Source organism: Trichechus manatus, unplaced genomic scaffold, assembly GCF_000243295.1.
Source record: "Trichechus manatus latirostris isolate Lorelei unplaced genomic scaffold, TriManLat1.0 scaffold00293, whole genome shotgun sequence".
Classification (NCBI taxonomy): domain Eukaryota; kingdom Metazoa; phylum Chordata; class Mammalia; order Sirenia; family Trichechidae; genus Trichechus; species Trichechus manatus.
In genome coordinates this window covers 1314611-1340223 of record NW_004444229.1, presented here as the reverse complement: position 1 = coordinate 1340223, position 25613 = coordinate 1314611, and the positions used below count along the sequence as shown (strand labels likewise).

The 25613-nt window shown below is 36.0% G+C and overlaps 1 protein-coding gene across 1 annotated transcript in view; it reads left to right on the top strand.

Annotated features, from left to right (window-relative positions):
* METTL25 (methyltransferase like 25) overlaps positions 1 to 25613 on the top strand; it is a 167153-nt gene that overhangs the window by 2107 nt on the left and 139433 nt on the right. Inside the window, exons 2-3 of the mRNA XM_004390258.3 lie at positions 18052 to 18216; positions 24351 to 24457. Of these exons, the coding sequence (XP_004390315.1) occupies positions 18052 to 18216; positions 24351 to 24457 (272 nt within the window). The remainder of the gene's footprint in view (positions 1 to 18051; positions 18217 to 24350; positions 24458 to 25613) is intronic.

The window sequence follows — 25613 nt, the reverse complement described above, 5'->3', positions numbered from 1 at the left end:
GGAGATTAGGTTTCTAGAGGGACTTCGATTTGTATTTTTTCCCATTCTGGTTATCATTCTGGTTCACTCAAATTTTAAAAATTTAGGCCTGTTCCAGTTTTGCTTCCTCAGCCATGACTGAACCAGCAAGAACCGGTTCGAAGCCCTCCATAGCAACTTAAACTCCAAAAGAGCAAGGTTAACTGATTTACAGGTAGTCCCCGAATTAAGACTTATTCAAGTTATGACAAGCCACACTTAAAACCATCTCTTTTTGTTGTTGTTGTTGTTCGTCTTATCGCTAGTAATACATACTGCATACAATTTTGCAGTGCATGATTTGCTGATGTTATCATTCTCAAATGTTCACTCACAGATGTTCAATTTTATGATTTACCATCCCAAACACTACCATATAGCAGGCTATGGCATGGTCTACAGTGAAGTTGGTGTCAGCGTGCAAGTAGTCCCTGACTTACAGTGGATACAAGTTATGACAAGCCACACTTATGACCATCTTTTTTTTTTTTGTACATCTTATCACTAGTAATATACAGTGTTGCAGCGTATAATTTGCGGATGTATCATTCTTAGCTGTAATGTTTCCAGTCTCCAAAGACAAAGATTGCGTTTATAAAGATACTGATAATAAAAGGCAATAATAACAAAAACTAAAAAAAAAAAAAATGAGGTATTTAACTTACATAAGAATCGACTTACAAAGGAATCATCGGAACGGAGCTCTGTCGGAAGCTGGGGATACCTGCATTCCAAGTACCTAGTAAAATCCGTAACATGCATGAACTGTTAATGAGTATGTGTTTAATGAATGAATTAATGACTCACAGTAGTTTACCAAACAAACAAACTACCTCTAAGTATGAAGCCCAAGACTTTCATATAGATTTAGTTGGTCTTCATAAAATGAGGAATTAGATTGCCATATGTATCCTTATTAGAATAGCATTAGTTGATATTTAGTATGTACTAGGTATTGTACCAAGTGTTTTTATATATATTTTCTCTTTTAATCTTTATATCAGCCTTGCAAGATGGTGTAAGATAGTAGTAGTAGTGTCAGAACTTGTCTAGATTCCTTAGGGATAAGAATTAGGATCAGACTAAAGCTAATTCCTATGAGGTAGAAGTCAGACTGCTTCCACTCTCCAACTTCTTTACCATTGCTGACACCAGCCACCCACCCCCACCCCATCCCCAGCACTCTATTTCTCTGCTGGGTTCAGTAGTTTGTTGCAGTGACCACATAGAACTCACAGACAGTACTTTACAGTTAAGTGGTTTATTAAGGAAGTAACAGGGTACAACTCGGGATCAGGATCAAGAAGCATGTAGGCAAAGTCTGGAAGCCTACCCCAAAGTGGAGAGCACATCCCACCCTTCTTCACTGCGGGACAAATGTCTCAGCTCCCCTTGGCCATGCAAGCAAGCAGGCCCTTCTCTGTGCCATGCACGCCCCCTCTCGGTCATTCAGGCCTCCTCACAGCCCAATCAGGACAGGCCTCCTTTTGGCTGTGCATGCCCCCTCTGAGCAATGCAGGCGTCTCGGCCTTCAGCCTCTCCACTGCTAAGTGACCCAGCTCATAGCCACTGTAGCATCTTTTTTAACTCTCTTAGCTGCATTCCTAGCAGCAGGTTTCTACCATCACCACTGAATATGCCTCAGGGCCCCTTCCAGGCCTGCTGCTGCTGGCTATGCCACAGGGCCCCTTCCAGGCCTCTAGCTGTCTTCACTGTTACAGCCCTTGACCTGTGTTACAGCCCTTTTAGGAAGTTCTTCACTTCCCCTCTCTGCTGCTTCTCTCTTCTCACCTCTCTTGCTTTCTCTCCTTTCTGAAACCTCTACGTGTGTGGCTGCTTCTGTACACAAACTCCTTGACCATTTCAAGGCATGGCTCTCCCAGCAGGGCCACAAACTGACCAAACACTTTGGTGGATCATAGTCACTTCATTTGCATTGTTTACAATTACTGCTTTTGCATAGCTTATAGTCACTTCATTTTTATAGTATATTGACCAATCCCTGCAAGGTGTGAATCACAGGGGAGGCTGCAGCCCAGGGCTAGACAAAAAGTATCAGATCATCAAGTTATTTACAGCTTGCCCAGGAAATGTCAGTCAGCCTGAACAAAAGTAACAAACCCTCTGGGGCAGAAAACTAGGGCAAAGGTAACTCCTCAAGGTTTAGGGAAAAAAAAAATCTCTCGAGCTATTTTTCCAAAGAACCAAGGCAAAAGGCCCCATAAAGGAACTCATTTCACCACAGATGGGTTCTGTTATCCACAATTTGTAAAACTAGGACTTGAGGATTAATTTGCCAGGAGCACAGCTTGTAATGGAAGATTCAAAGCAAAGATTTCATAGTCTGAGCTCTTCATCACCGTGATACAAGTCTACTCTAAATGATTTAGGAGTTGTAAGTTACGAAGACCATATATTGTCAAAATCATTATTTTTTATGACAATAATATATTCCTTGTTTATTTTGTTATTGACTATTTCCCTTCTTCAAGAATGTAAGAATTGTTCTCTGCTGTATCTCTAGTCCCTAAAAGAATAGCTGGTTAGAGTGTGTGGTTAATAAATATTGTTGACTAAATATATGAATGAATGAATGACACCACTTATGTGTTCTCTGAAGTCAGGAATAAAATATTAACATCTTTTGGGAAAACCCAATAACCAAATTTGTATCTATCCAACAGCAATGAGATGTAGACTAGATGTTTACCTTTGAAATTTCTCTGCAAACTTTTTTTTATTTGTATGTTTGTTTTGCTATAAAATACTCAATTGTACAAATGGTCAGCTCCCTTTAGTACTAAAAGAATACATTTTTGTAATTTTTGCTTGTAAGGAATCTTAATTTTTGTTTACGTAAAGACAAATGGCATTTTTCCCCATCACTACATGAGGCCCATTGTCAGAGAAGAGCACTGGAATCCTTTGATCAGATTTGTATCTTATTAAAAATCATTAGCTATTATGTGCAGTATAACTTAGCAATTAAATCTGTAGACTTTGGAGTATAAAGGGTTCAAATTCCATTTCTACTGCTTACCAGCTCTGTGACCTTGGGGAATTTCATTTATTCATTCAGTCAGCAAACAGTTACTGAGTGTTTATTATGTGCCAGGCATTTTTCTAAGAGCTAGAGAAATAGCAGTAAATGGAACAAACAAAATCCCTACCTTCATCTTGCTTGTATTCTAGAGGGAAGAGATAGCCCATGTTAAAAAATAATAATAATAATGCCACAGAAAAAAGTAAAAAATTAACTAAGGGAGGGACAGATAAAGAGGAAGTAGGAGAGAGAGTATGTCTCCAATTTTATATAGGTTGTTCTGGCAAGAACTCATTGAGATGAATGGAAAAAGATCTGAATAAGGCGGTAAATAAGCCATGAGGCTATCTGGAGGGAGAGTGTTCCAGATAATGGGGGCAGGGAGTACAGAAGCCCCTGGTGGGAGCATGTATGATTTGCTTAAGGAGCAGCAAGCAGACTGGAATGGATTCCCATCAGGGATTCACAAGAAGAATGGTTTTCTGCTGGTTCTGTACAGGAGTTACAAGTAAACACAATTCCCAAGGCTGCCACTAGTTAAGGCACTGTATGCGAAAGTACACTAACAGATGTTTGGCACAATCATTTGGTGTTTTATGAGACAAAGTCGTTTCTAAAAAATTCTCAGTGTGGCTGTTTCAGTAGATTCCTTTTGCTAGGTCATCTTCTGGCTTGGTCAGAGTCCCAAAAGTTTCTTCTCCTTCGTTTATCTAAAAACAAGCAGAGGAAAAAAAATTTAGTTCTCTAAAATTAAAAGGACAGATGTTGAAAATAACTATATTTCAAGGACATAAATTATTCATCTTTGCAAGCAGATGGCCTGGGATCAAATTCTGGCAATGCCACTTATTAGCCATGTTAATAGGGGAAGCAACTGAAGACAAGTTGCTTCCATTCTTTGTGCCTTGGTTCCTTATCTGTAAGTTGGGAAAATTGTAGTACTTATGACTGGTGTGCTGTGAACATTAAATGAGCTGATGAACAGAAAGGGTTAAAGATAATGCCTAATACATGGCAGTACTTAACTCATTCATTTATTTGACTAATATTTATTGAGCACGTTTTGCCAACCAGGCCCTGTTCTAGGCCCTAAGATTGTAGTATGAAACACAGCAAACTCCCTACCCACATGGAGCTTACATTCTAATGAGTGCGGTGGATACATACTAAACAGTTTATACGTAGTAAAAAATAATATCAGGTGGTGGTAAATACAATGAAGAAAGTAAGACAGGGAAGGGGAAGTGTAGAATGATGGTTTGGGCAAGAGAAATGCTATTTCAGATAATATGATCAGAGGAATCTTCTCTACCACCAGTAAAAGATGGTGTTGACAAAGTTCAGTGATCAGAGCAGATGGAAATGTAAGGGATATAATCTGGAAGTCGGAGAGCCACAGAAGGATTGAGATCTAAAGTTTGAGTATAAACTGCCTGAATCCCTGGATAAACTAGAGACTCAACTGTACATGCATAAGAGACTCCAGAGAGCCCAGCAAAAGTCCTGGCAGAAACTTGAGGGGTAGGGGGTGAGCCCTTGAAAGACAGAGATCCACCTGGTGAGATTTGCAAGTTTGCTCCACCTTTGACAGAGTGTGTTACCCAAAGTGCATGCAGGTTGGGCAGCAATAAGCGGAAGCTTTATTGGATTGATGTACCAAAGGACAGAATTCAGGGCTGGCAAGGTGTCTTAAGTTGGGTTCTTTAGAGAAGCAAAACCAGTAAAGTGTATAAATATATAGATAGAGATTATATCAAGGAAACAGCTCACACAATTGTAGGGGCTAGAACATCCCAAGTCCATGGATCAGGGTAGAGGCCTCTCCCAAGTCACACAGCCGCAGAAGATGGCAGGCCCAAGGTCGGCAGGTTGGAGAGCAGGGCTCCCACTCACAGGCTGTGTAGATCGACGAATCCCAGGTTCGGCAGATAAGCTGACAGCTGAAGTCCTAAGAACGGGAGATGAGATGACAGGAAGCAGCCGCAGGATGCAGCGAGAGCAAAAAGCCAGAACGTCTGCTTATGTACAGATGCGGGCCATACCCCCAAGGAGACTACCTTTCATCTGATTGGCTACTCACAGTATATTCAATCATGGGAGTGATTACATTAAACACTGAGAATCATGGCCAGCCAAGTTGACACACATCTTAACCATCACACAAGGCAACTGTAATTTTAGTGTGGAGAGGCTTAAACAAGAGAACCATGGAAAGGGGAAGCCCGAAAATCTGACTACAAAATCTACCTAAATCTTTGTCCAGCTGCTAAACCACAGAGGTGCAGGGATACCCTCAGAGAGCAGGCTAATAAAGCAGCGACTAAGCAAAGACATAAGCTGGGAGATAGATTGCACACTTTGAGTCCAGGCATGCCAACTTTTTACTAGAACAACAACAACAAAACAATCCTTAGAAAAACAAAATAGATTTCTTACAACATATTATCCGCAATTCTACTTTCCAACAATAAATTACTAGTTGTGCAAAGAAACAGGAAAGTGTGACTTATACACAGTAAACTGATTCCAAGTGGGCCCTGATGTTGGTTTGAAGCAGCTGTTATAAATATGTTCAAAGAATTAAAAGAAAATATAGTCCAAAAATTAAAGGACACTCAATATTAACAAATCTTTAATTATTGTACCTACTTTATGCTTCTTTTTGCTTGAAAAGTACTCACTTATTGATACATAATTGAATTAATATTATGTATAATGATAACAGTTTATTATAGTAAAACTGCAACAAACTTATGTCACAGTTTCTGTGGGTAAGGAATACTGGAGCAGTTTAACTGGGTGGACCTGGCTTGGGGGTCTCATGAGATCACATTGAAGATATTGGTTGGGGCTACAATCATCTGAAGGGTTGACTGAGGCTGGAGGATTCACTTGCATGATGTGTCATTCACATAGGTGGCTAGTGCTGGCTTTTGGCAGGAGGACTCAGTGTCTTAAACAATGAAGTGTTTTCTATAAAGAATGTTCTATAGAAGTGTTATTGAAGGGACTTCTTGCAAGATGTACTGAACTAGACATCTGTTATTTCTGGTGTGATCTCTGTTAAGTTTATGATCATTGTTTATATATGATTTGATCCAACTAATAGGATTTTGAGCTTAGTTTGAGGAGACAGAAATCAGAAATTGTTTTTTCTCTTCCTGAAAATATAGCACTTCTTTCAGGACTTCACATTCTAAAAGAGGACTGAGAACCAAAAATAGTTATGGATCACTTGGGCAAAGTGTATCTAGGATTGTTTCCAGTTCTCAAATTCTATGAAAGTAATAATTTAAAGTTTTTATTTCCAGACCTTATTAGTCCCTGTTGAGGGTTGCATCACCCTGGATCTTGAGATGGCAGAGCCTATGACCTGGTCATTAGTGGACTATCCAGGTTAATAAGTGATTGAACTTCCTGTATGATCTGACCCCAGAAATTAACTTGGATTATGAAAATGCTGAAATAATTTTATGTCAGTTCTCAATTTTAAAATATTTCTTCAAAGGAAAGAAATGTGAGAGTGGCTAAGTATTAACACTTTTCTTGTGCTTGTCAGCAGAGGGAGCTGTTTGGGGGAAATAATTGATCTGGTGTTAGGTATATTGTGTTTGAAATCACCTGAGATGTTTAGGGATCACATCCTGTATCCTCCAACCATTCATCCACCACCTTAAGTTTTTAGAATTAGGTAAGATGTTTTATTTGCATAGAATAAATCATCACTGGGCTACAGGCTGAGTTACTGAGGACCAGAAGTGATTAAAATGAATTTGACCCTGATGATGTTTGAGAGTGGCGCTCTGGTGGCTCAGTGGTTAAGAGCTTGGCTGCTAACCAGAAGGTTGACAGTTTGAATCCACCAGTCGCTCCTTGGAAACCCGATGAAGCAGTTCTGCTGTGTCCTGTAGGGTCACTCTGAGTCAGAATCAATTCGACAGCAACTGGTTTGGTTTGCTTTTTATGGGATGTTTGAGGGGAACTGGTGGGCAATCCTTGAGAATCTCTTCTGTGACCTCTGCAAGATCAGTATTCTGGAAAACTATTGTAGGCAGTGACAGGGTTAAGAATAGGTCAGTAATCTCTAAGCCTTATGACTGCTGTGTGCCTGATTATTTTTATATCCTTATTTATTTTTGCAAAAATGACTGAACATTTTCTCAGTATGACAATGTCCTAAGTGTTGTGGGGTGACTACAAAGGTGGGCTAGATTTTATCTCTGCCTTCAAAGAACTTACATTCCAGTAGGGGAGAAAAGAGATAGATATCAATAATTGTAGTATAGGACAGAATTAAAAGATGAATGAACAATCAATTTCTAAGCAGAATTTTTTTCTAGTTTCTTCTCATTAATGCGGTCTGAGAATTAAATTAATATACACTTACTAGACTTTAAGGTAGTATATGAAAATCTTACTTCTGAGCATTGCCCAAGAAAATGATTTCTGATCTTTGTTTATTTTTATTATTTAATTTCCAACTATGTGATCGTGTTTTTATTCAAAACTAGTTGATTTCATTTTCCAAATAAAAGTGTTTAAACATTTTTTATCTTTGAAATTAAAAATGTCTAGCTGTCTGTATTTCAATTGTTGTATTGCTTTTATGAGTTAATTCTTATAACTCTCAACAATATTTTAGTGGGTTTTTTTTTTCCTGGCAAGTCAAGCTGTTCCTTGCTTATTGTTTTGTTATTTTCTATGTGTTAAGAATTTTTATGTTATCTTAGTGGAAACTGAAGTAATCTGACATGACATGTTCTTTAATTTAATAAGTGACAATATTTTTCTCATTAATTCATAATTCCATCACAAATGGGTTTATCTTTGTCAACAGTTATTTCTCAAAGGTTATTTTCTTAGTTTACTGTTCTTAAATGAGGCTGTGTTTTGTATCCTTTGATTATGAAAGCATTATCCAAACCCAACAAAGCTGTTCGTTTGTTTGCAACACTTACGTTTATAAATGTTTTATACGGTTTAATACTTTATTGTTTAAGAGTATTTCTTACAAAAGATTTTGAAGTACAATTCCATTATTAAATCATCTTAAAATAATTGTTTTATGGGGGGGCTTGTGGAGCAGTGATTAAGAGCTTGGCTGCTAACCAAAAGTTTGGCAGCTTGAATCCACCAGTGCTGCTTGGGAACTTATGGGCAGTTCTGCTCTGTCCCATAGAGTCACTATGAATCAGAATCGACTTGACGGCGACGAATTTAGTTTTGGGTCATTTTTAATCTCCCTTGCAAACTATGAGTGTAATTTATTTCTATTTTTTGTTCTCAATTTTCCTTTTTCCCCTATTCATTTAATATATGCATTTCTTTTTAAATTTTTTTTTTTTTTTTTTTAATGAAAACATATATCTGAAGTGATTGATTCTTTTGGATCAGGTACTTTCATTTTGTCACTTAGCATCTCAGGAATGATGCAAAAAGGCAACACCTTGCCTACATTATAGATTTAAATTATAGATCATGCAAAATTATTAAAACCACCTACTGTTAATGACATGTATTTTGTGAAATAATAAAATGCAACAGACTGACCTGTATGTTTTGGTGTCTTGAATTTTATATCTATATACATACATATATATATTTGTTGTTATTTTTAACTGGGTGTTATCTAAAAAACTCTGCCTAGTAACTTAAACTATCAACACTCAAACGGGATCTGTTTAATAATAAAAATACTGGTAAGAAAAAAGTTATCTCTTCAAAGTTAGGTGAGCTTTACCAGTTGCTGTTGATCGATTCTGACTCATGGCGCCTCCATGTATAAAGATTAAATTTATGCTAGGAATCAACAGCTATCTAAACTGTGAAAAAGAATAATTGTAGGTTTTTTAGGTCATCACTACTTAGTTTTCATGTTTTGGATATTTAAAGTTATCTCTAAAAGCCAGAGGAAAGATACTAGGTTGAATTATCATAATATTAACATTGGGCAAGATAAAAATGAGGAGACAGTAAAAGATAGTGATTCTTAATCTCTTAGGTCCCAAATCCCATTAAAAGACTGATTCAGATGAATGGTATAGAACCGTTTCCTCAAAAAAGTTACGTATGCGTATTTATAGGCACAGAACTTTATGTACTAGGTGATTCACAGGCTTCCTCAACTCTTGGACCTCAAGGTAAGAACTTCTGGTTGAAAGCATTATCAGTATTAACAAAGCTGTTTCAATTCATCTTGATTTAGACCAACACTTTTGCTTGCTCAATTTTTTCCATGTAACTTTCTGATTTTGTATTAAGAAATATTTATACATTTTCATCCATTCATTTAACTAATATTTATCAATTACTGAAAATAGTCTGTCCCCTTGTGAGTAAGCACTAGGTTTGAGACTCAGCTGCAGAGTATCAGACCACTATCTGTAGGCTGATAACAGTGAGAATTACTGTAATATGATTCTTTCCTCTTGATCATTGCAAACCTAAATTGGGAGATTTAAACTGTTTAGGTTGGCATTTTGTTTATTCTCTGTACAACAGCCTTCTTGAGTAATGATCCCTAAAGAATAAAATTTACCCAGTTTTTATGAATTATAAATGTAATTACAAAAATTGAGCAAGTGAAAAATAAGGTCTGGTGGAGGTATGGTACCAAAAAAAAAAAAAAAACAAACAAACCCATCGCCTTCAAGTCGATTCCGACTCAGAGTGACAATATAGGAGGTATTGTAGGAGCTAGATAAAAGAATCCCTGGGTGGCACAAACAATTATGTGCTCAACTACTGGCCAGAACGGTGGTTCAAACCCACCTAGAGGTGCCTGGGGAGAGAGAGGCTTGACGATCTACTTCCAGAAGGTCACAGCCTTGAAAACCCTGTGGAGCAGTTCTGCTCTACACACATGGGATTGCCATGAATTTTAATCGATTGACAGCAACTAATAACAACAGATAGAGAAAAGTTTATATTTAATGCAAATTCCTTTTGCTCATTTATTTTATCTGGCAAATAATCATAACTGAATTCAGTTAGGAGATAATAGAGTACCCATCTATTTGTATTAATGTTGAAATCTAAGTGAGTTTGGCATAAGAAGGACAGATAAAATTAAACTCAAATTAATGAAATGCACAATTAAAGAAAAAGTACAGTAAGAGGAAAAGGTATGGCTTAATTTTAATCTCTTAAAAGCCCTTATTCAGTTACTCTTATATTTACTATTTCTCTGGGACAGTAATCCTTGCTTCAATAACAAACAAACTGGAAAGCATTTATTATTCTTGGAATCCTAGAAGACTAGGCCCAGGTCAACATACAGAAAAGAAATACTGGTCTTGGTAAGAGATCAGTGGCAGTGTTAGTTACTACTAACATTGTAGCGGCATTATAGTGATATTGTTGAGACACTATGGGGTGATGGAGCCTACTATAGTGTAATTAGAAATGACAATTGAAGTAGAAAGTGAGGTGTCTTTGGTAGGAACAAGAAAGAAACAAGAGACTGATTTCAATGTACTTATTGCAGTGAAATAGGTTCATTTTGAAAATATGGTTTATAATTATAACATCATGTTTTAAAGTTTTATAATCTAGAATTTATTTTGTATTTTGCCAACAAAATCATATTTTATGTATTAAATTTAAATTTACTCAGAAAATATTTACAAGTATTTAATTTACTCTTAAGTGCTTCTAACTTTAAATGGAGATCTAAGTTATTCAATTTCAAGAAATCTGCTCTATCTTGCTTTTGTTTAATTTTTGAAAATAGAAAATGCAGAGAATAGGAATTTAAAATATTATTGTAAAGCAAACTTGAAACTCTTCTCCAGGTTTTTTAACGCCTAGTCAAGATTATAAAGAATCTACCAAATTTCACGTTAAATTCAGTAAGTAGTATCATTTGTACTAAAGTTCTCTCCTGTACTTTAAAGGTGATTCTACTAAATGGCGCCCTAGTGTTAACCACTAGGTTCCCAAGCACTAGGCTTTAGTCCTACCTAGAATGTGATATTCACTTTTGGCTATTGGACTTCCATGTTGTTTCTTAAGTTGCAGCTCACCCATCCCTAGTGTGCCTTTATTCTAATGATGGAGGTCTTGCACCCAAGATTCAGAGCCCAAACTTCTTCTCTCCCAGTGGGCCCCATGTTTAGAAACTGTTTGTATTGATCTTGGTTTCACATTTTCTTCTAGCAACCTGTATGGGGTTCTGGGTCTAGTATTTTCTATTCCATATTCCAACAAAGTCCCAACTGTTACTAAATTCAGTTACTTTGTTTGGACTTCATGGCTGGGGTTGCCTACTATATTCTAAGTGCACACACGTGCTCTCTCTGTCCCTTTCTATATATATATATATTATATATGTAATTATATATAATAAATACATTTGTATATATATTATTGTATATGATAAATATTTATTATATGTTCATATATACATGTGTATGTAGTGTGTGTGCATGTGTTCCTTAAAATAACACTATAAAGTAGGTATTTCCCCCGATTTTATTGATAAAGTAATCAAGTCTTAGACTAGGTAAGCAAACTGCTCATGGCCACAGGATAGACATTCTGAGAACCAGAATCCAAACCCTAGTTCATGCCTTCTGCTCATGCTTGCCCACTCATTTACTTATTCATTCATCGAGTGCCTATTATGTGTACTCGATGGATAAACGAGTCAGGCATTTTTCTAGGTTCTAAGGATACAGCAGTGAAGAAAAATCTTTGTCCTCTTGGATCTCACATGTTATGTTAGTTGATGATCAGTGCTATAAAAAATTAATAAAGGATTGGAGGGGGACGGGAGTTAAATAAGATTATCAGAGAAGGTTTTTCTAAAATGATGACATTTGAGCAAAGACTTGAAAGAAGAGAGAGAGTAAGCCATGACAATACCTAGGGGAAGATGGTCTCAGGCAGTGGGAAAAACAAGTGCAAAGGCCTGTGTAAGCTTATCTCATGAGATGAGTAGTAGTAGAACTATAACTGGGGATTGCTCAGTGCCTTTGGATCTATGTAGAACATTTGTTGTCAGTGTTCTCTGTAAATGGTAAAACACCATATCCGATAGATGAATCTCCAGTTGTAACAAATTAACTTTAATCAGGTTCAGTTATTACCTTGCACATAATAGCCACCTCCTGATTTATTTGTTTTTATCAAGTTTTGTTTTTTATTTAGCAAATGAAAGCCACATTTCTGTTTATATAATTTTTTTGGCCTTTAAACTATGACAAGAATCTGTTAGAGTTAAAAAGCTGTAGTTAGATTTTTCTATTTTTCTATTTGATTTCGTTTTTTAATAAATAGCTTAGTTAAATACATAAATGCTTTTGGAAGTTTAAATGTACTTTATACACTCAATGTGAATGTTAGTGTTATTGCTGGCACAATAAGGATGTGGATGTGAATCCTTTGTTAATTATGTCTTATTCTTTCCAAGAGAATGGTTTACATGTTGAAATAACATATTTCTTCATTTCATATGCAGCCATAAATTAAGCTAGAGTAGCTTAGGCAAAAAGTTTATTAGCCCATAATTGGGTGATATAAATTGATACATATATTTTAAAAAGTAACAGTATATAGTCAGTTTTCTTTTTTAGGCAGCTTAAAGGATTATGGGTGTACTCAAATGTTCATAAAATTTAACTTATCCCATGTTTAATTTTCAAAGTTCATTAAGGCAGACTTTAACTTTTGTTTGACTTCTACTAAACAAATACAAAAGTCTGAAGCCTAAAGTCAACTATTGTGGAAACCAAAGCCTTAAAATGTGTAATTAAATTTGTATTGGAATACAAGTAAATTTCCATTTTAGAAAACTTGTTCAGTTCAACTCAACCAACATTTACTGTGTGTTGTGCTATAGGAGTCTAGATAAGGAAACAACCAAGTATGAAGCTATTGCAGTAGCCTTGGTGAGAGTTAATAGGGTTTGAACCACAGCAGTGACAGAGGTGCAGTGGAGGAGTCCAAATGAAAGACGTTTTGACTTTGGGATTGATGGATGGCTTTATGTGCAGATTGAGGGCACAAGAATCACTTAAGATAATGTAAAGGCTTTTAACTTTGGCACTGGTTGAGTGATGAAGCCATTAAAGATAGGAAATAGAAGAGAAATGTTTCAACAGAATGAGACCATTCAGTTCGGTTTTGAACCTTTTGAATTGGAGACATATGTGGGGCATTCATGCAGAAGTGAATACAAAATATTTCTATGTCCTTATGAAGATCCTTATTGGGAGATTACTTTCTTTTGAAGAAATGCTAGGCCATGGGACAGGTCTAGGCTGTGTGATAATAATAGTGACCTTTCTTGTAACCCCTGTAACACAGTTAAACCTCAAAATTTGTCACATAGTTACATTTTATCTTATATTGTACTCTAAGTGTTCTAAAGTACTCTTGTCTCACCCTGGATTATAAACATTAGAGCTGAGATGAGGTTTTATGCTCCTCTAACAGTGCTAATCAACTGTGGCAGCGGGTTTGGTTTAACAGTGCTATTGAAGTCCTCCAGGTGGCTTCAGTGATTACTACCACTACAGAGTTTTAGAATTTTTCTTTCTCCCTGTGTAGCTGGTGATGCTGCAGTACTAAATGTATTGCGGGATTGCTTTCATTCATTCATTTATATATTCATCTAGTGTCTATTAACTGAGTGCCTGCTGTGTACAAGGTATTGTTGCTTTATAGCTGGGCATGAAACAGTATGTTACTTTGTTTCTAGAACTAGATACCACAACAAAATCTTATCATGAAAACTCCTTTGTTCCCTTTGCAGAGATTTGCCAGTTATTTTATAAGTAAGAATCACTTTTTAAGTTCTTGAAATTTTAAGATCACTTCTGATGGAGAGAGAGATGTCTAGGGGAGTGAAGAAAATGAACAAATCAAGTAGATGAAGAAAGCAAGTGTCAAATATCTTGAGCTGTTACCATACATTTGTCTCTGCCAGAGGGAATTCTTGTCAGACCAGATTCTGTCAGGTGTCGCTAATGCTTTTCTTAATGGCTATCTTGCCTGATTCCATTTATTGTCCACTGTACTTAACTTTTATTGTTGTTATGTGCCATCGAGTAGATTCCGACTCATAGCGACCCTATGGGACAGGGTAGAACTGCCCTGTAGGGTTTCCAAGGAACAGCTAGTGGATTTGAACTGCCGCCCTTTTGGTTAGCAGCCAGGTTCTTAACCATTGTGCCACCAGGGCTCACTTAACCACTATGACGTATTAATCAAATGTGGGAATTAAGAGCACGGTCTGAGGTCAAACTACTTTGGTTTACAAGCCCTGCCACTTAGTTTCTGTGGGAACTTGGTAAATTACAAACTATCACAGATTTTTCCTCTTTAAAATGGGGATAAAAGCACTATGTAACTGGCTCATAAGACTGTTAGGTTAAATGTAAAATGCCTGACGCATAGTCTACGTACAATAAATGTTAGTGATAGCAGTGATGAGTTATTGTGAACTCTAATGGTATTCTGTCTTCTTTAAAGTGCTATATAACATTCAAGTAAAGCTGTAGACTTTTTACTTTTGAAAATTTATTTTTATTAAATGTAAATACTATAGTTCATTGATTGTTTTTATTTTTATTTTTGGAATTTTATTATGCATGACTTTTTAATATATGACTTTTCTATCTTTCTTTGTATGTTCGTTTCTGGTGTGGAAAAAAAAAAGATCCTTAGAGATATACTTTGATTTGAAATATGAGATTTCATATTTATAGAAAATATAGATATAGATGTAACGTATTGATAGAAAATAATTCCCCCTGCCTCTTACTTCACCTGATCCCTCATACCCAGTTAACTATCTTCTAAGAAACTTCTGTGAAACAGTGATAGAATGTACAAAAAGTAAGAGTAAATAAAGAAAACAAGTAAACATGTAATAAAGCAGAGCAGGCACTTCCAGTGGAGGGAGATATTGGCAAAATAATCAGGTCACATAATATGCAGATTTAATGGTCAGTGAATTAAAAAAAAACAAAAAACAAGCTTTCGTGTATAAAAAATTTAGCTAAATTAGAATTAACTGTATAAATATAAACTGAGTAACATTGTGGTTGCTGTTTTATCCAGTTGCAAAACCCAATCTCATTATGCAAGTACCTAGGGAATCACTGTGAGGACTATATACACTGTTGTCATTGTCACATAACTTTTCTCACATGCTGTTTCAGAGATGGAAGTAAAGATAAATCATTGACACCTCTCTCTCTGAATCTCTAAAAATAGCATGTAACAACAGTTACAGGCAGGCTCAGTTGAAAACAAAAAAAAGTCCAGCAGCTATATTTCCATAATTCAAAAAGATTGTTTTTCATGGCATTCTAGACTGTCTGAGCAAACTGGTGCCAGCCCTAAATGACATAAATTAATGTACTGAATCAAAACACTATGCTTTTGTTAAAAAGTAATTATTGTTAAAAAGATAATGTCTGTAATTTAGATCTCTAAATTTTTGAAATTACTTACAGGCCTGTAATTAAAAGCAAAATAATAACATTTAATTCAGAATAGATTAGACTTTTTTCAGATATTTTCTTTAAGCATAGTTAAATTGACTGGAAGCTTTACTTTTCCAACAGAAACATCACATTCTTTCTGTTGGCAACATTGTCCAATAACTGACTACTATAATAGTCCCTCTGCAAGTTGAGATTTAATGCTCTCATTCTATCACACTCTTAGAAATCGCTGCCCTGGAACCTGGGGATGTTGAGACTGCCCTTAAACCTAAGAGTCTCACTTGAGTAAATGAGTTTTCCCTTCTGTATCATGCCTAAATATTTTGATGTGGGTTTTATTACTTTTGGCTGTATTAGTAAATTCAGTTTGCCAAATGTCCAAAAAAAGTATGTAATACATAAAGTATATCATAAATAAATTCATCATCTAATTTTGTAATTTAAATTTTTATTTAGTTGATTCAGAAATGAAAGTTACACATCTTTGACAATTTTGGTAAACATTACCACCACCAACTTAACAGATAAAAAACCAAACTCATTGCCATTAAGTCAGTTCCAACTCAAGGCAACCCCTTGTGTTACAGAGTAGAACTGCTCTGTAGGGTTTTCTTGGCTATAATCTTTATGGAAGCAGATCAACCAGGCCTTTCTTCTGTGGCGCTGCTGGGTACATTTGAACTACCAGTCTTTAGGTTAGTAGCTGAGCGCTTAACAATTTGTGCCACTCCGGGGTCTTAAATTAATAGACATTAGCTTTAAAAAGATATTAGCTTAGACAGGCAGTTTTTACTTAGAATTCTATAAACATTTGCCGGTTTTCTTGCTTTTAATTTTTGTTAGGCAGCATCATTGTTCTTTGTGCTTAAATGGATTTTTATAATTTCATAAGTGACTGTAGAGGATCAGCTATGCTAGAGTAGAGTCATAGAATATAATATAGTTTTTCTGATGGAACCAAAATTTTTCCCTGGATTGCACCATGCTGTCATAGGATGAACATTTTACATAATTCATTTAAGCACTAAACCAAAAACAAAACAAAACCCATTGCTGTTGAGTCGATTCTGACTCATAGCAACCCTATGGGACAGAGTAGAACTGCCTCATAGGATTTCTAAGGAGTGGCTGGTGGATTCAAACTGCTGACCTTTTGGTTAGCAGCTAAGCTCTTAACCATTGTGCCACCAGGGCTCCATTTAAGCACTAGATGTGTGTTTTTTGCATTATTAAAAACAATTTTCAAAGAGTAGACTTAAACGTCTTCTCCATCAAAAGAGTTTCTTTGAACTACTACAGACAAATTAGAATGCCTTTTTTTTGAAAGGCCTGGTGATCTGCTTCTGTAAAGACTAGAGCCAAGAAAACCCTATGGAGCAGTTCTACTCTGCAAAACATGGAGTTGCCATGAGTCAGAATTGACTCAACAGCAACGGGTTTGGTTTTTGGTTTAAATGAATTAACGTGCCTTACAGATAACCATAGAAAGATGCAGCTGAGCAATGAAAAGCAAATCTGTTAAGTCTGCTTGTGTGTATCCTTTAGAATAGACCAGATTATGCTGCAGTAATAAGCGTAAAAACTCAATGACTAAAACCAACAAAGTTTATTTTTCATATAAGCTACATGACCATTGTAAGTTGGCAGGAATGCTGCCCTTGTTTTACTCACTCAGAGACTCAAGCTGAAGGAGGTTCCATCTTGACACATACTTCTATACTTAAAGAGCTAGGAAAAGAAGGAGTAATGGATCTTCTGATACTTGAAAATCTTATACATGAAAATTACATAGTTTGCTTAGGAAAGATGTGATCTCATACCTGAATCAACAGGGTATAAGATCTTCACATAGAGAGGGGTACTGGATGTTTGTGAACAGTAAGATGGTCTACCATATTATTCTAAATGAGTGAGCATTTGGAAACTATTGATATTACTAAACTTAGAATGTGTAGTTTAAAATTGGTTATGGGAAGGAAATGAGCTGTTTGCACTTGATTCGTTTGAGAACTCATATTGACAATGCATTGAACACACTCATATCCCCACACACAACAGTTCTACATGGTCCAAATGAGGGAGGAACTATTTTACAGTAACATTAATACCACTGGGGATGTTACTGTTGTTCCACATGCAGCATAGATAGGAATAACAGTTTACAGTTGTGCAGGCTGACCACCTTTAAATTCAGTTAAATTTAATGGCTACATTACTGTTTAGCAAGATTTTGAACTTTTTTTTTTGGTAGGGAGGGGTCTCTTGGAAAAAAAGAGGGTGTCAGATTTTAATTGGGAGCTTAAATATATAATTTTATACAATATTAAGAAAAAATCAGAGGCTAAAAATAGCTAATTGTTTAAATAGCAAAGATAAATGGAACCATGAGATATTGCCAAAATTCAAACCAAAATGAAAATATTATATTTTGTACAAGATACGTGTTTTTTATTTTTTGTTTTTGAATTTCATATAAATTACCTATCAATTATTTAATATTATTAACATTTTTCTTTCTATTCTGATTTTTTTTAGGTATTTCTGATTTATCCAAAATATTTTGTGGAACTTCTCAGAAGCTGGTGAATGTAGAAGGCTTTGCTCTGGCTGCAAAATATTATTCTCTACAAAACTTGGGAGTATGTACTCCTTTTGAACAGTTGCTTGTAGCCCTTCAAGGAAATCAAAAGCAGAGAACTGGTATGTGTGTGTGTTTATGTACTTAGAAGCTATATATTGTTATTCATCTTTCCAGTGTATCCTTAATTCATTGTCAGATCTTATGTCATGAACTCTCATAAATTAACTTGTGCATAGATAAGTAGCAGAACAATTATAGATCTCTGTATTTTTCCTTCATTAGTCCTTGGTAATCCTTAGTTCAGATTGTTCCTGCCCTCAAAACACAGATTGCAGTGACTACTATAGATTCTAATCCTTACGTTCATTTTTTGCTGACTTGGTGGGCACTATTACAGTGGGCTGATGTTCTCCACAAGCCAGTTTTTTGGGAGGAAGATGAGGAAAGTAGAGGGGGAGTAGAGGAGAGTGGTTGGGGATATGGAGGAGATAGATGGGTGTCAGGAAGTAGGGATGGTACTAATAAGAAACAAATAACAATGGAGGTGGGGATGGTACAAATAAAAAACAAACAGCAACATGGTAGGTGAAAACCCAACCATATCGATAATTATATTAAGTGTAACTAGACTCAACACTCCAATTAAAAGGCAGAGATTAGACAATTTGGTTAAAAAAAAAAGTTAAACTACTCAATGCTGAGGTGAGGAACCAGCTTTAATATTAATAATAACGAATCTCAGATTCTCTTTGGTATTATGTTTTATCATCCACAAAGCTCTTTCATATTCATTATCTCATTTGATCCTCATTATTTCCCCACATTTTTATTTTGAAAAATTCCAAACTTACAGAAAAGTTGCAAGGATAGTACAATGAACCCTGTATATATGTCATCTGGATTCACCAACTGTTAACATTTTGCCATATTTGTTGCTTTTCTCCTCTCTCTCTGCACACACACATACACACATTTTTTTTTTTTTTTCTTTCTGAAGTCTTTGAAAATCAATCACAGATAACATGACAGTTTACCCCCAAATACTTCAGCCTGTACCTCCTAAGAACAAGGGCATTCTCCTACATATTGTAGAGTACACGAACACATTCAGGATTTTTATATTAATACAGTAATATTATCTAACAAGCAGTCTATTTTCTAGTTTTTCCAAAAATATTCTTTATAGCAGTTTTTTTTTTCTTTATACAGGAATCAATTCAAGCTCACACATGACATTTGGATATCATATTTCTTTAATTTCCTTTAATCTGAAATAATTTCTCAGACTTTGTTTCTCCTGACACTGGTACTTTATTGCATATAAGCCAGGTTTGCCTGTTGTTTTTGCATAATTAGATTCAGGTTATCCATTTTTGACAGGAATACCACTTACGTGATATTGTGTCCTTTTCAGTGCATTACATCAGGAAGCGTATTGAATACTTCTCCATTATTGGTGATGCCAAATTTGCTCACTTGGTAAAGATGGATCCACTGGACCTCTCCATTGTAAAGGGAACTTTTCCCCTTTGAGTCTTATTCTTAATTACTTGTATTTCTTCTTTTATCTCTCGAATCATTTTAAGCAAATTTATTTCATAGTGGTTCCCCTGGTGTAAAAAAAAAAAGGCGAGTTTTTGATGAATCATGGTTCTTGGTAAGGGAATTCTGGCTACAAATGAGTTCATCAGCAACATTGCCAAGAGGCTATAGTCCATTGGACCCAAAACACTGAGGAGAACTAGTACTTTATTCCCAGTGGCTGCTGACTGGCAATAACTGAGTGAATCTCTGCATTAATGATATCATCCTCATTCACCAAATACTTTACCATAAGGCAGAAAAAATTTTCCTCTCCCACTGATTTATAAAGTGCATGGACAGCATTATGGGCATCAAGATGGACAAGGGTGTTGTATCCCTGGTAGGAATAAACAGCAAGACCACCATTTAAGGTCTGTATGGACTATGTGGTATGCTCTGTATAAGGAAGAGAGAGGTGACTTAGCCATGTAGGGGTGCATGTTGGTAATAAGTGACTGTGGAGCAGTTGTATCCCCCATACTGGAGCACTTCAACATATTGGTTTGCTAGTATCTTCCAGAAGAATGGCATTGTGTGCTTTATGGAATCTAAACCACCCTGACAGAGACCATGTCCTACGGTGCCATCAGTACGTTACCAAAAAGGTGCCAGCTGCCATCTACAGGACCCTGAGTGACCACCACTTCTATCTGGAGAGATGTTGTTGAAACCCAGTTTCCCAGTGCAGTGAACTTGGATTAAGCTTGCACCCAGATGTTCTCAATGAGAAGACTGTCATGCCATAATGAGCATCCCAACCCTACACTGCAACTCCTCACCCTCTATTCCCCTCCCCCACCACCAGAAGCTATCAACTCTGATTTTATCCTCTGGCATAGCCTGACTCTGAGATCTTATTTTCATGGTCCAGAGCAGGAAGAAAATGTCTGAAGTTGCCCAGGAAAAATAAGTCAAGCAAGCTCCGGATAACAGTTTTGCTTGTTAAGGAAAGTATACTGGTGGCGAAGCTGACACCTTAGACAGCAAGTCAGTCTTCATTTCCAACTAGTCCTATATTCTCCAGGTCTCCTTCCCTAACCCCGTTTCCCACTTCATCTCTCTCCTGGTGAAAAAGGCCACCCTGCCCAGGGCTCCAGTCTGTCCTTTCCATCACTCTTGCTTCCCCTCTCAGCATTGTTTTAAAGTATTATCTTTGTATACTACCTCTTTGATACTCTGCCAATAAACAGCTATTTGGGAGTGGTGGAGGGGGAGAACCATGCTGTGGTAGTCAGAATAATGGCCCTCCAAAGATGTCCATCTCCTCATCCCAGGAACTTGTGAATAGTTATATTACATGGCAAGGAGAATTAAGGTTGCTGATGGAATTCAGGTTGCTAATCAGCTGACCTTAAAATAGGGAGTTTATCCCTGGGTTATTCAGATATACTCGATGTAATCCCAAGGATCCTTAAAAGATGGAAGAGGGAGGTAGATAAGTCAGAGTCAGTGTGATGCAATGCAGGGGAAACTTTCTAACCATTACTGGTTTTGAAGGTGGAAGAGGTCCATGAGCCAAGGAATGAAGGCTGTCTCTAGAAGCTGGAATAGGCAAGAAAACAGATTATTCCCTAGAAACTCCAGAAAGGAGCACAGCGCTAGTACCTTATTTTAGCCCAATGAACCCGTTTTGGCCTACTTACCTCCAGAACTATAACATAACAAGTTTATGTTGTTTTTAGCAACTAAGCTTGTGGTAATGTGTTAACAGCAGCAATAGGAAACTAATATACATGGAGACTAGTATGAGAAGGTTCATCAAATATCTGAATGGAAACATGGAGAGACTTAATATTTGAAAACACAGAGGCTGAGCATTTTCCAAAATTTAAGAAAGAAAAAGATCTCTGTGTCAAAGAAAGCCCAAACAAAACAAATTAAAAATGTGTTGAAAATGCAAAACTTACAAGAAATAATTATAAAAAGAACCAGAGCAATAAAACATAGATTACCTAAAAAGAACAATAAACTACCGTGGACTTCTCATCAGCCACAACAAAGACCCAAAAACAATGGTAAAGCTCTTTAAAGTGCTGAAAATAATCATCAATCTAGAATACCATATCCAGCTAAATCAACATTCAGATGTGAAGGTGAATTGAAGATAATTTAAGAGAAAAGCAGAGAGAATGTTGTTGTTGTTAGGTGCCATCAAGTCAATAGAAACCCTATAGGACAGGGTGGAACTGCCCCACAGGGTTTCCAAGGAACTGCTGGTGGATTTGAACTGCCGACCTTTTGGTTAGCAGCTGAGCTCTTAACTACTACACCACCAGGGCTCCGTAGAGAGAATGTACCTCTAAAATGTCCTGGCTGGAAGAAATCTCACTAAAGAATATGCTTAAGGAATAAAAGGTTAAACAGTAAAGTTTCGATATATTTTATGTCTTTTAATTATTATATACAGTATGTGGTTTTTGGTATAAGGGAGAGCCTATTTTCTTATTCAAAAAAATTTAATAGTTTTATTCAAATTTTGCTTAAGTATACAGAGTCATCTTTTCCTTTGGAAAATGTGTATTTTCACCTTCAACTATTTATTTTTATTAGAATAAGGATTTTGATGGGTGGCTTAGGATGAATGTATGCATATAAAAATTATGTATTCATGTAAAATACAGTTTACTGTGTATGACTGCTTGTCATTTGTCTCTAATGATGATTATTGTCCCATCATGTTTGCTTTTATTTTTTACTTTCAATATGGGAAGCAACTAGTTGAGCTCTAACATCTGCCAAAAAGGCATTTTGTTTTTAAATTTAGTATTAGAGTGAAATAGAGAGGAATTGGCTTATACATGACACATACTATAGTACAAACGTAAGAATAGTTTTAACAAGTAATTGCCATGGTGCTGTCTTCTCAAGAAATGAATGAAATGTATTTTACATCTGTTTGCAATGGATAATGATGGTTGAAAATCTAAATTCATGAGCATAGAAGTATAAATAGTTGTTTTGCCATCCTAGACTCTAAAGTAGTTGTTTTCACGTGGGGGCAGTTTTCCCCCTCCCCAAGGGGACATTTGGCAATGTCCCGAAATATTTTTGGTTGTTTTATCTTGAGGGTTGTCTAGTGAGAAGATACCAGGGATGCTTCTAAACAGCCTCCAATACATGGGGCAGCCCCCACAACAAAGAATTAATCCTTCCCTAAATGTCAGTAGCACTGTTGTTCAAAAACCCTGTTTCAGAGGAATAAATATAGTGTCAGTCTGGTTTATGATTCTGTTTTATCATTCAAACTTTCATTCTTTGCCTGTGTATAGGAAATATATTTGGAATATTAGTATTTATATAAATGTGGAAAATATTTTCTTTATTCAAGAAATATTTTATGTAAATATTCATAAAATTTTCACAAAATGAAAACACCTATGAAACCACCACCCAGTTCAAGAAATAGAGCATTACATACCAAAAGCCTGTGCTTCATCCCCACCACAGCTCCCCACCCCAGGGTAACCATTGTTACGGCTCTTACTACCACAGAGAAGTTTTGCCTGTTTTCAGACTTTGTAGTACATTTTCTTTTGTGTCTGGTTTCTTTTTGCATATGCATCCATGTTATCACATGTAGCAGAAGTTTGATTTCTTTTTTTTAAATTTGCTGTGCTATTTCCATTCTACTGTTGATAAATATTTGAGTTTTCAGTTTTGGACTACTATGTTAGGAATAGTGAACCTATGAGCATTCTTGTAAATGTCTTTGGTGCACATCTCCGTACATACTTCTGTTACATATATTCCTACTAGTGGAATTGCTGGGAGTCATAAAATACGCAGATGTTCAGGTTTAGAAGATACTGCCAAACATTTTTTACAAAACAGATGTTTCAATTTATACTCCCGCCTACAGAGTTTAAATGTTCCCCTTCTGCACATCCTCATTGACACTTTAGCTGGTCAGTCTTTTCATTTTAGCGAATTCTGATAGATATGTAGCATTCTCCCACGTGATTTAAATTTTCATATTGCTAATGACTGGCAATGTTGAGCTCTTTGGCCATTTCTATACACTTTATAGTGTATTACTTATACTGTGAAGTGCTGTCCGACAGAACCTTCTCTGATGATGGAAATGTTCTGTAACTGAACTGTCCAGTAGCGTAAAATCTAACCACATGTGGCTGTTAGCATTTAAAATGCAGCTAGTGAAACTCAGGAACTTAATTTGTAATTTAATTTAATTTTAGGTAAGTCTTATTTAAATCTTTTGCCCATTTTTCTATCGAGTGGTCTTTTTCTTATTGATTTGTAGTAGTTTATTTTTTGTATTGTTTTGTTTTATTCCTAGATACCAATTCTGTGTAGATATACATATTGTAATTATCTTCTCCGACTTTGTGACTTATCTTTTCACTATCTTGATGATGTCTTTTGATGAAGAAAATTTCTTTTATAGTTTAGCAATCTTTTTGTTTATGGTTAATTGCTTTTTGTGTCTAAAACTTTTTTAAATAATGTTATTGTTGTATGAGTCTCAATATTTTAATTTAGATTTTATCCATAATAGCTAAATTAATAGGAATATATTACCCAGATTCCACAATAAAATCTCTATATTATTTTCATATTTAATTACAAAAAACATGAATATCAACTGATCATTCAAATTGGATTGTGCTTCTTTAATAGCAGTATCTTTGTTTTGTTTTATTTTGGTCAGGTGAAAATGTGAAGCCAGATGAGTTTATGAATATGAAAAAGTCTCATGAAGTTCATACAATGTCAGAGCTGATAAGCAGTATTGCTGATTTTTGTGGAATAAAGCAGGTAAGAGTATTTCTGTATATTTTCAGGTGTTAACATTATTGCCATTTTTTTCTCATTTAAATTTCATTTTCTACTATCACTGTCTAGCCCTTAAAATGTTATTAACTAATAGCTGATGTTGGATACATCAGATCCTTTAAACATATACAGCCATGCGTTGCTTAACATCCATGATATGTTCTGTGAAGTAGAACGTGATGTGATTTGGACATAGTGTGAACATGCCTAAGTCTCGAGCAGTAGCATGCACTGATTTTCCACCTTCATGTTGTTTAATAACCTTTTCTTTCACTTCCAAATTGATACTTCTCCTTTGCCTCTTGCTGCCGCAAATTTCTCAGTGGAAATTTCAAACATCCACTCTCCTCAAATGCTCCATTTTCAACTCTCTTCTGCTTCTCAGAGTAAATAGAAGCCATGAAACCAAAAACTGCATAAATTTCCTCTACATAGTTACAGTGAAAGAGATGCAGTTCCTCCTGCCTTAGGCCGGGTTCTTCACCTATACTCTAATTCCCAACTCCTGTCATCTTCTCAGAGTAATTTACACTATAAAGACTAGAAAACAGCAGATGCCAAGATATGCATGGACATTGTCAGTAAGTGTAACTTTTTTTTTCCATATTTCTTGACCTTTCAGCAGCATTTGAAACTGCGTATCTGGAAAGAAAAAAAAATCAGCTCTCCACCTATTAATTCTGACTTCTCAGGCTTTTACATGTTTGACTACCTCTGTTTACTGTGGTATGGGACCACAGACATACATGCAGTTGGACATTGCCCAGATGGACATTCTGCAGCGCGTGACTGTACTCTCATTTCTCAGTGCATTGCAATTATAACAACTTCATGGTAAAAAGAAGATATGGCTATCATTTTTTTCCCACAGTTTCACTCTTTTTGGAGTGGATAGAAGTAAAGGGTAATTCTATTTGATGTGTTGTAACTCCAACTCCAGATGACATTCTGCAAAATTATTTGCTGCTAGGTGTTCTCAGGATCTGGGTTACCAAGTTGTGGTCTGGGGCACCTGCCTCATTATAGTAACACAAAGAAATTATATTTTTCTTTTTTTTTAATATTTTATTGTACTTCAGGTGAAGGCTTACAGAACAGATAGTTTCTCATGTAACAGTAACACACATGCTGTTTTATG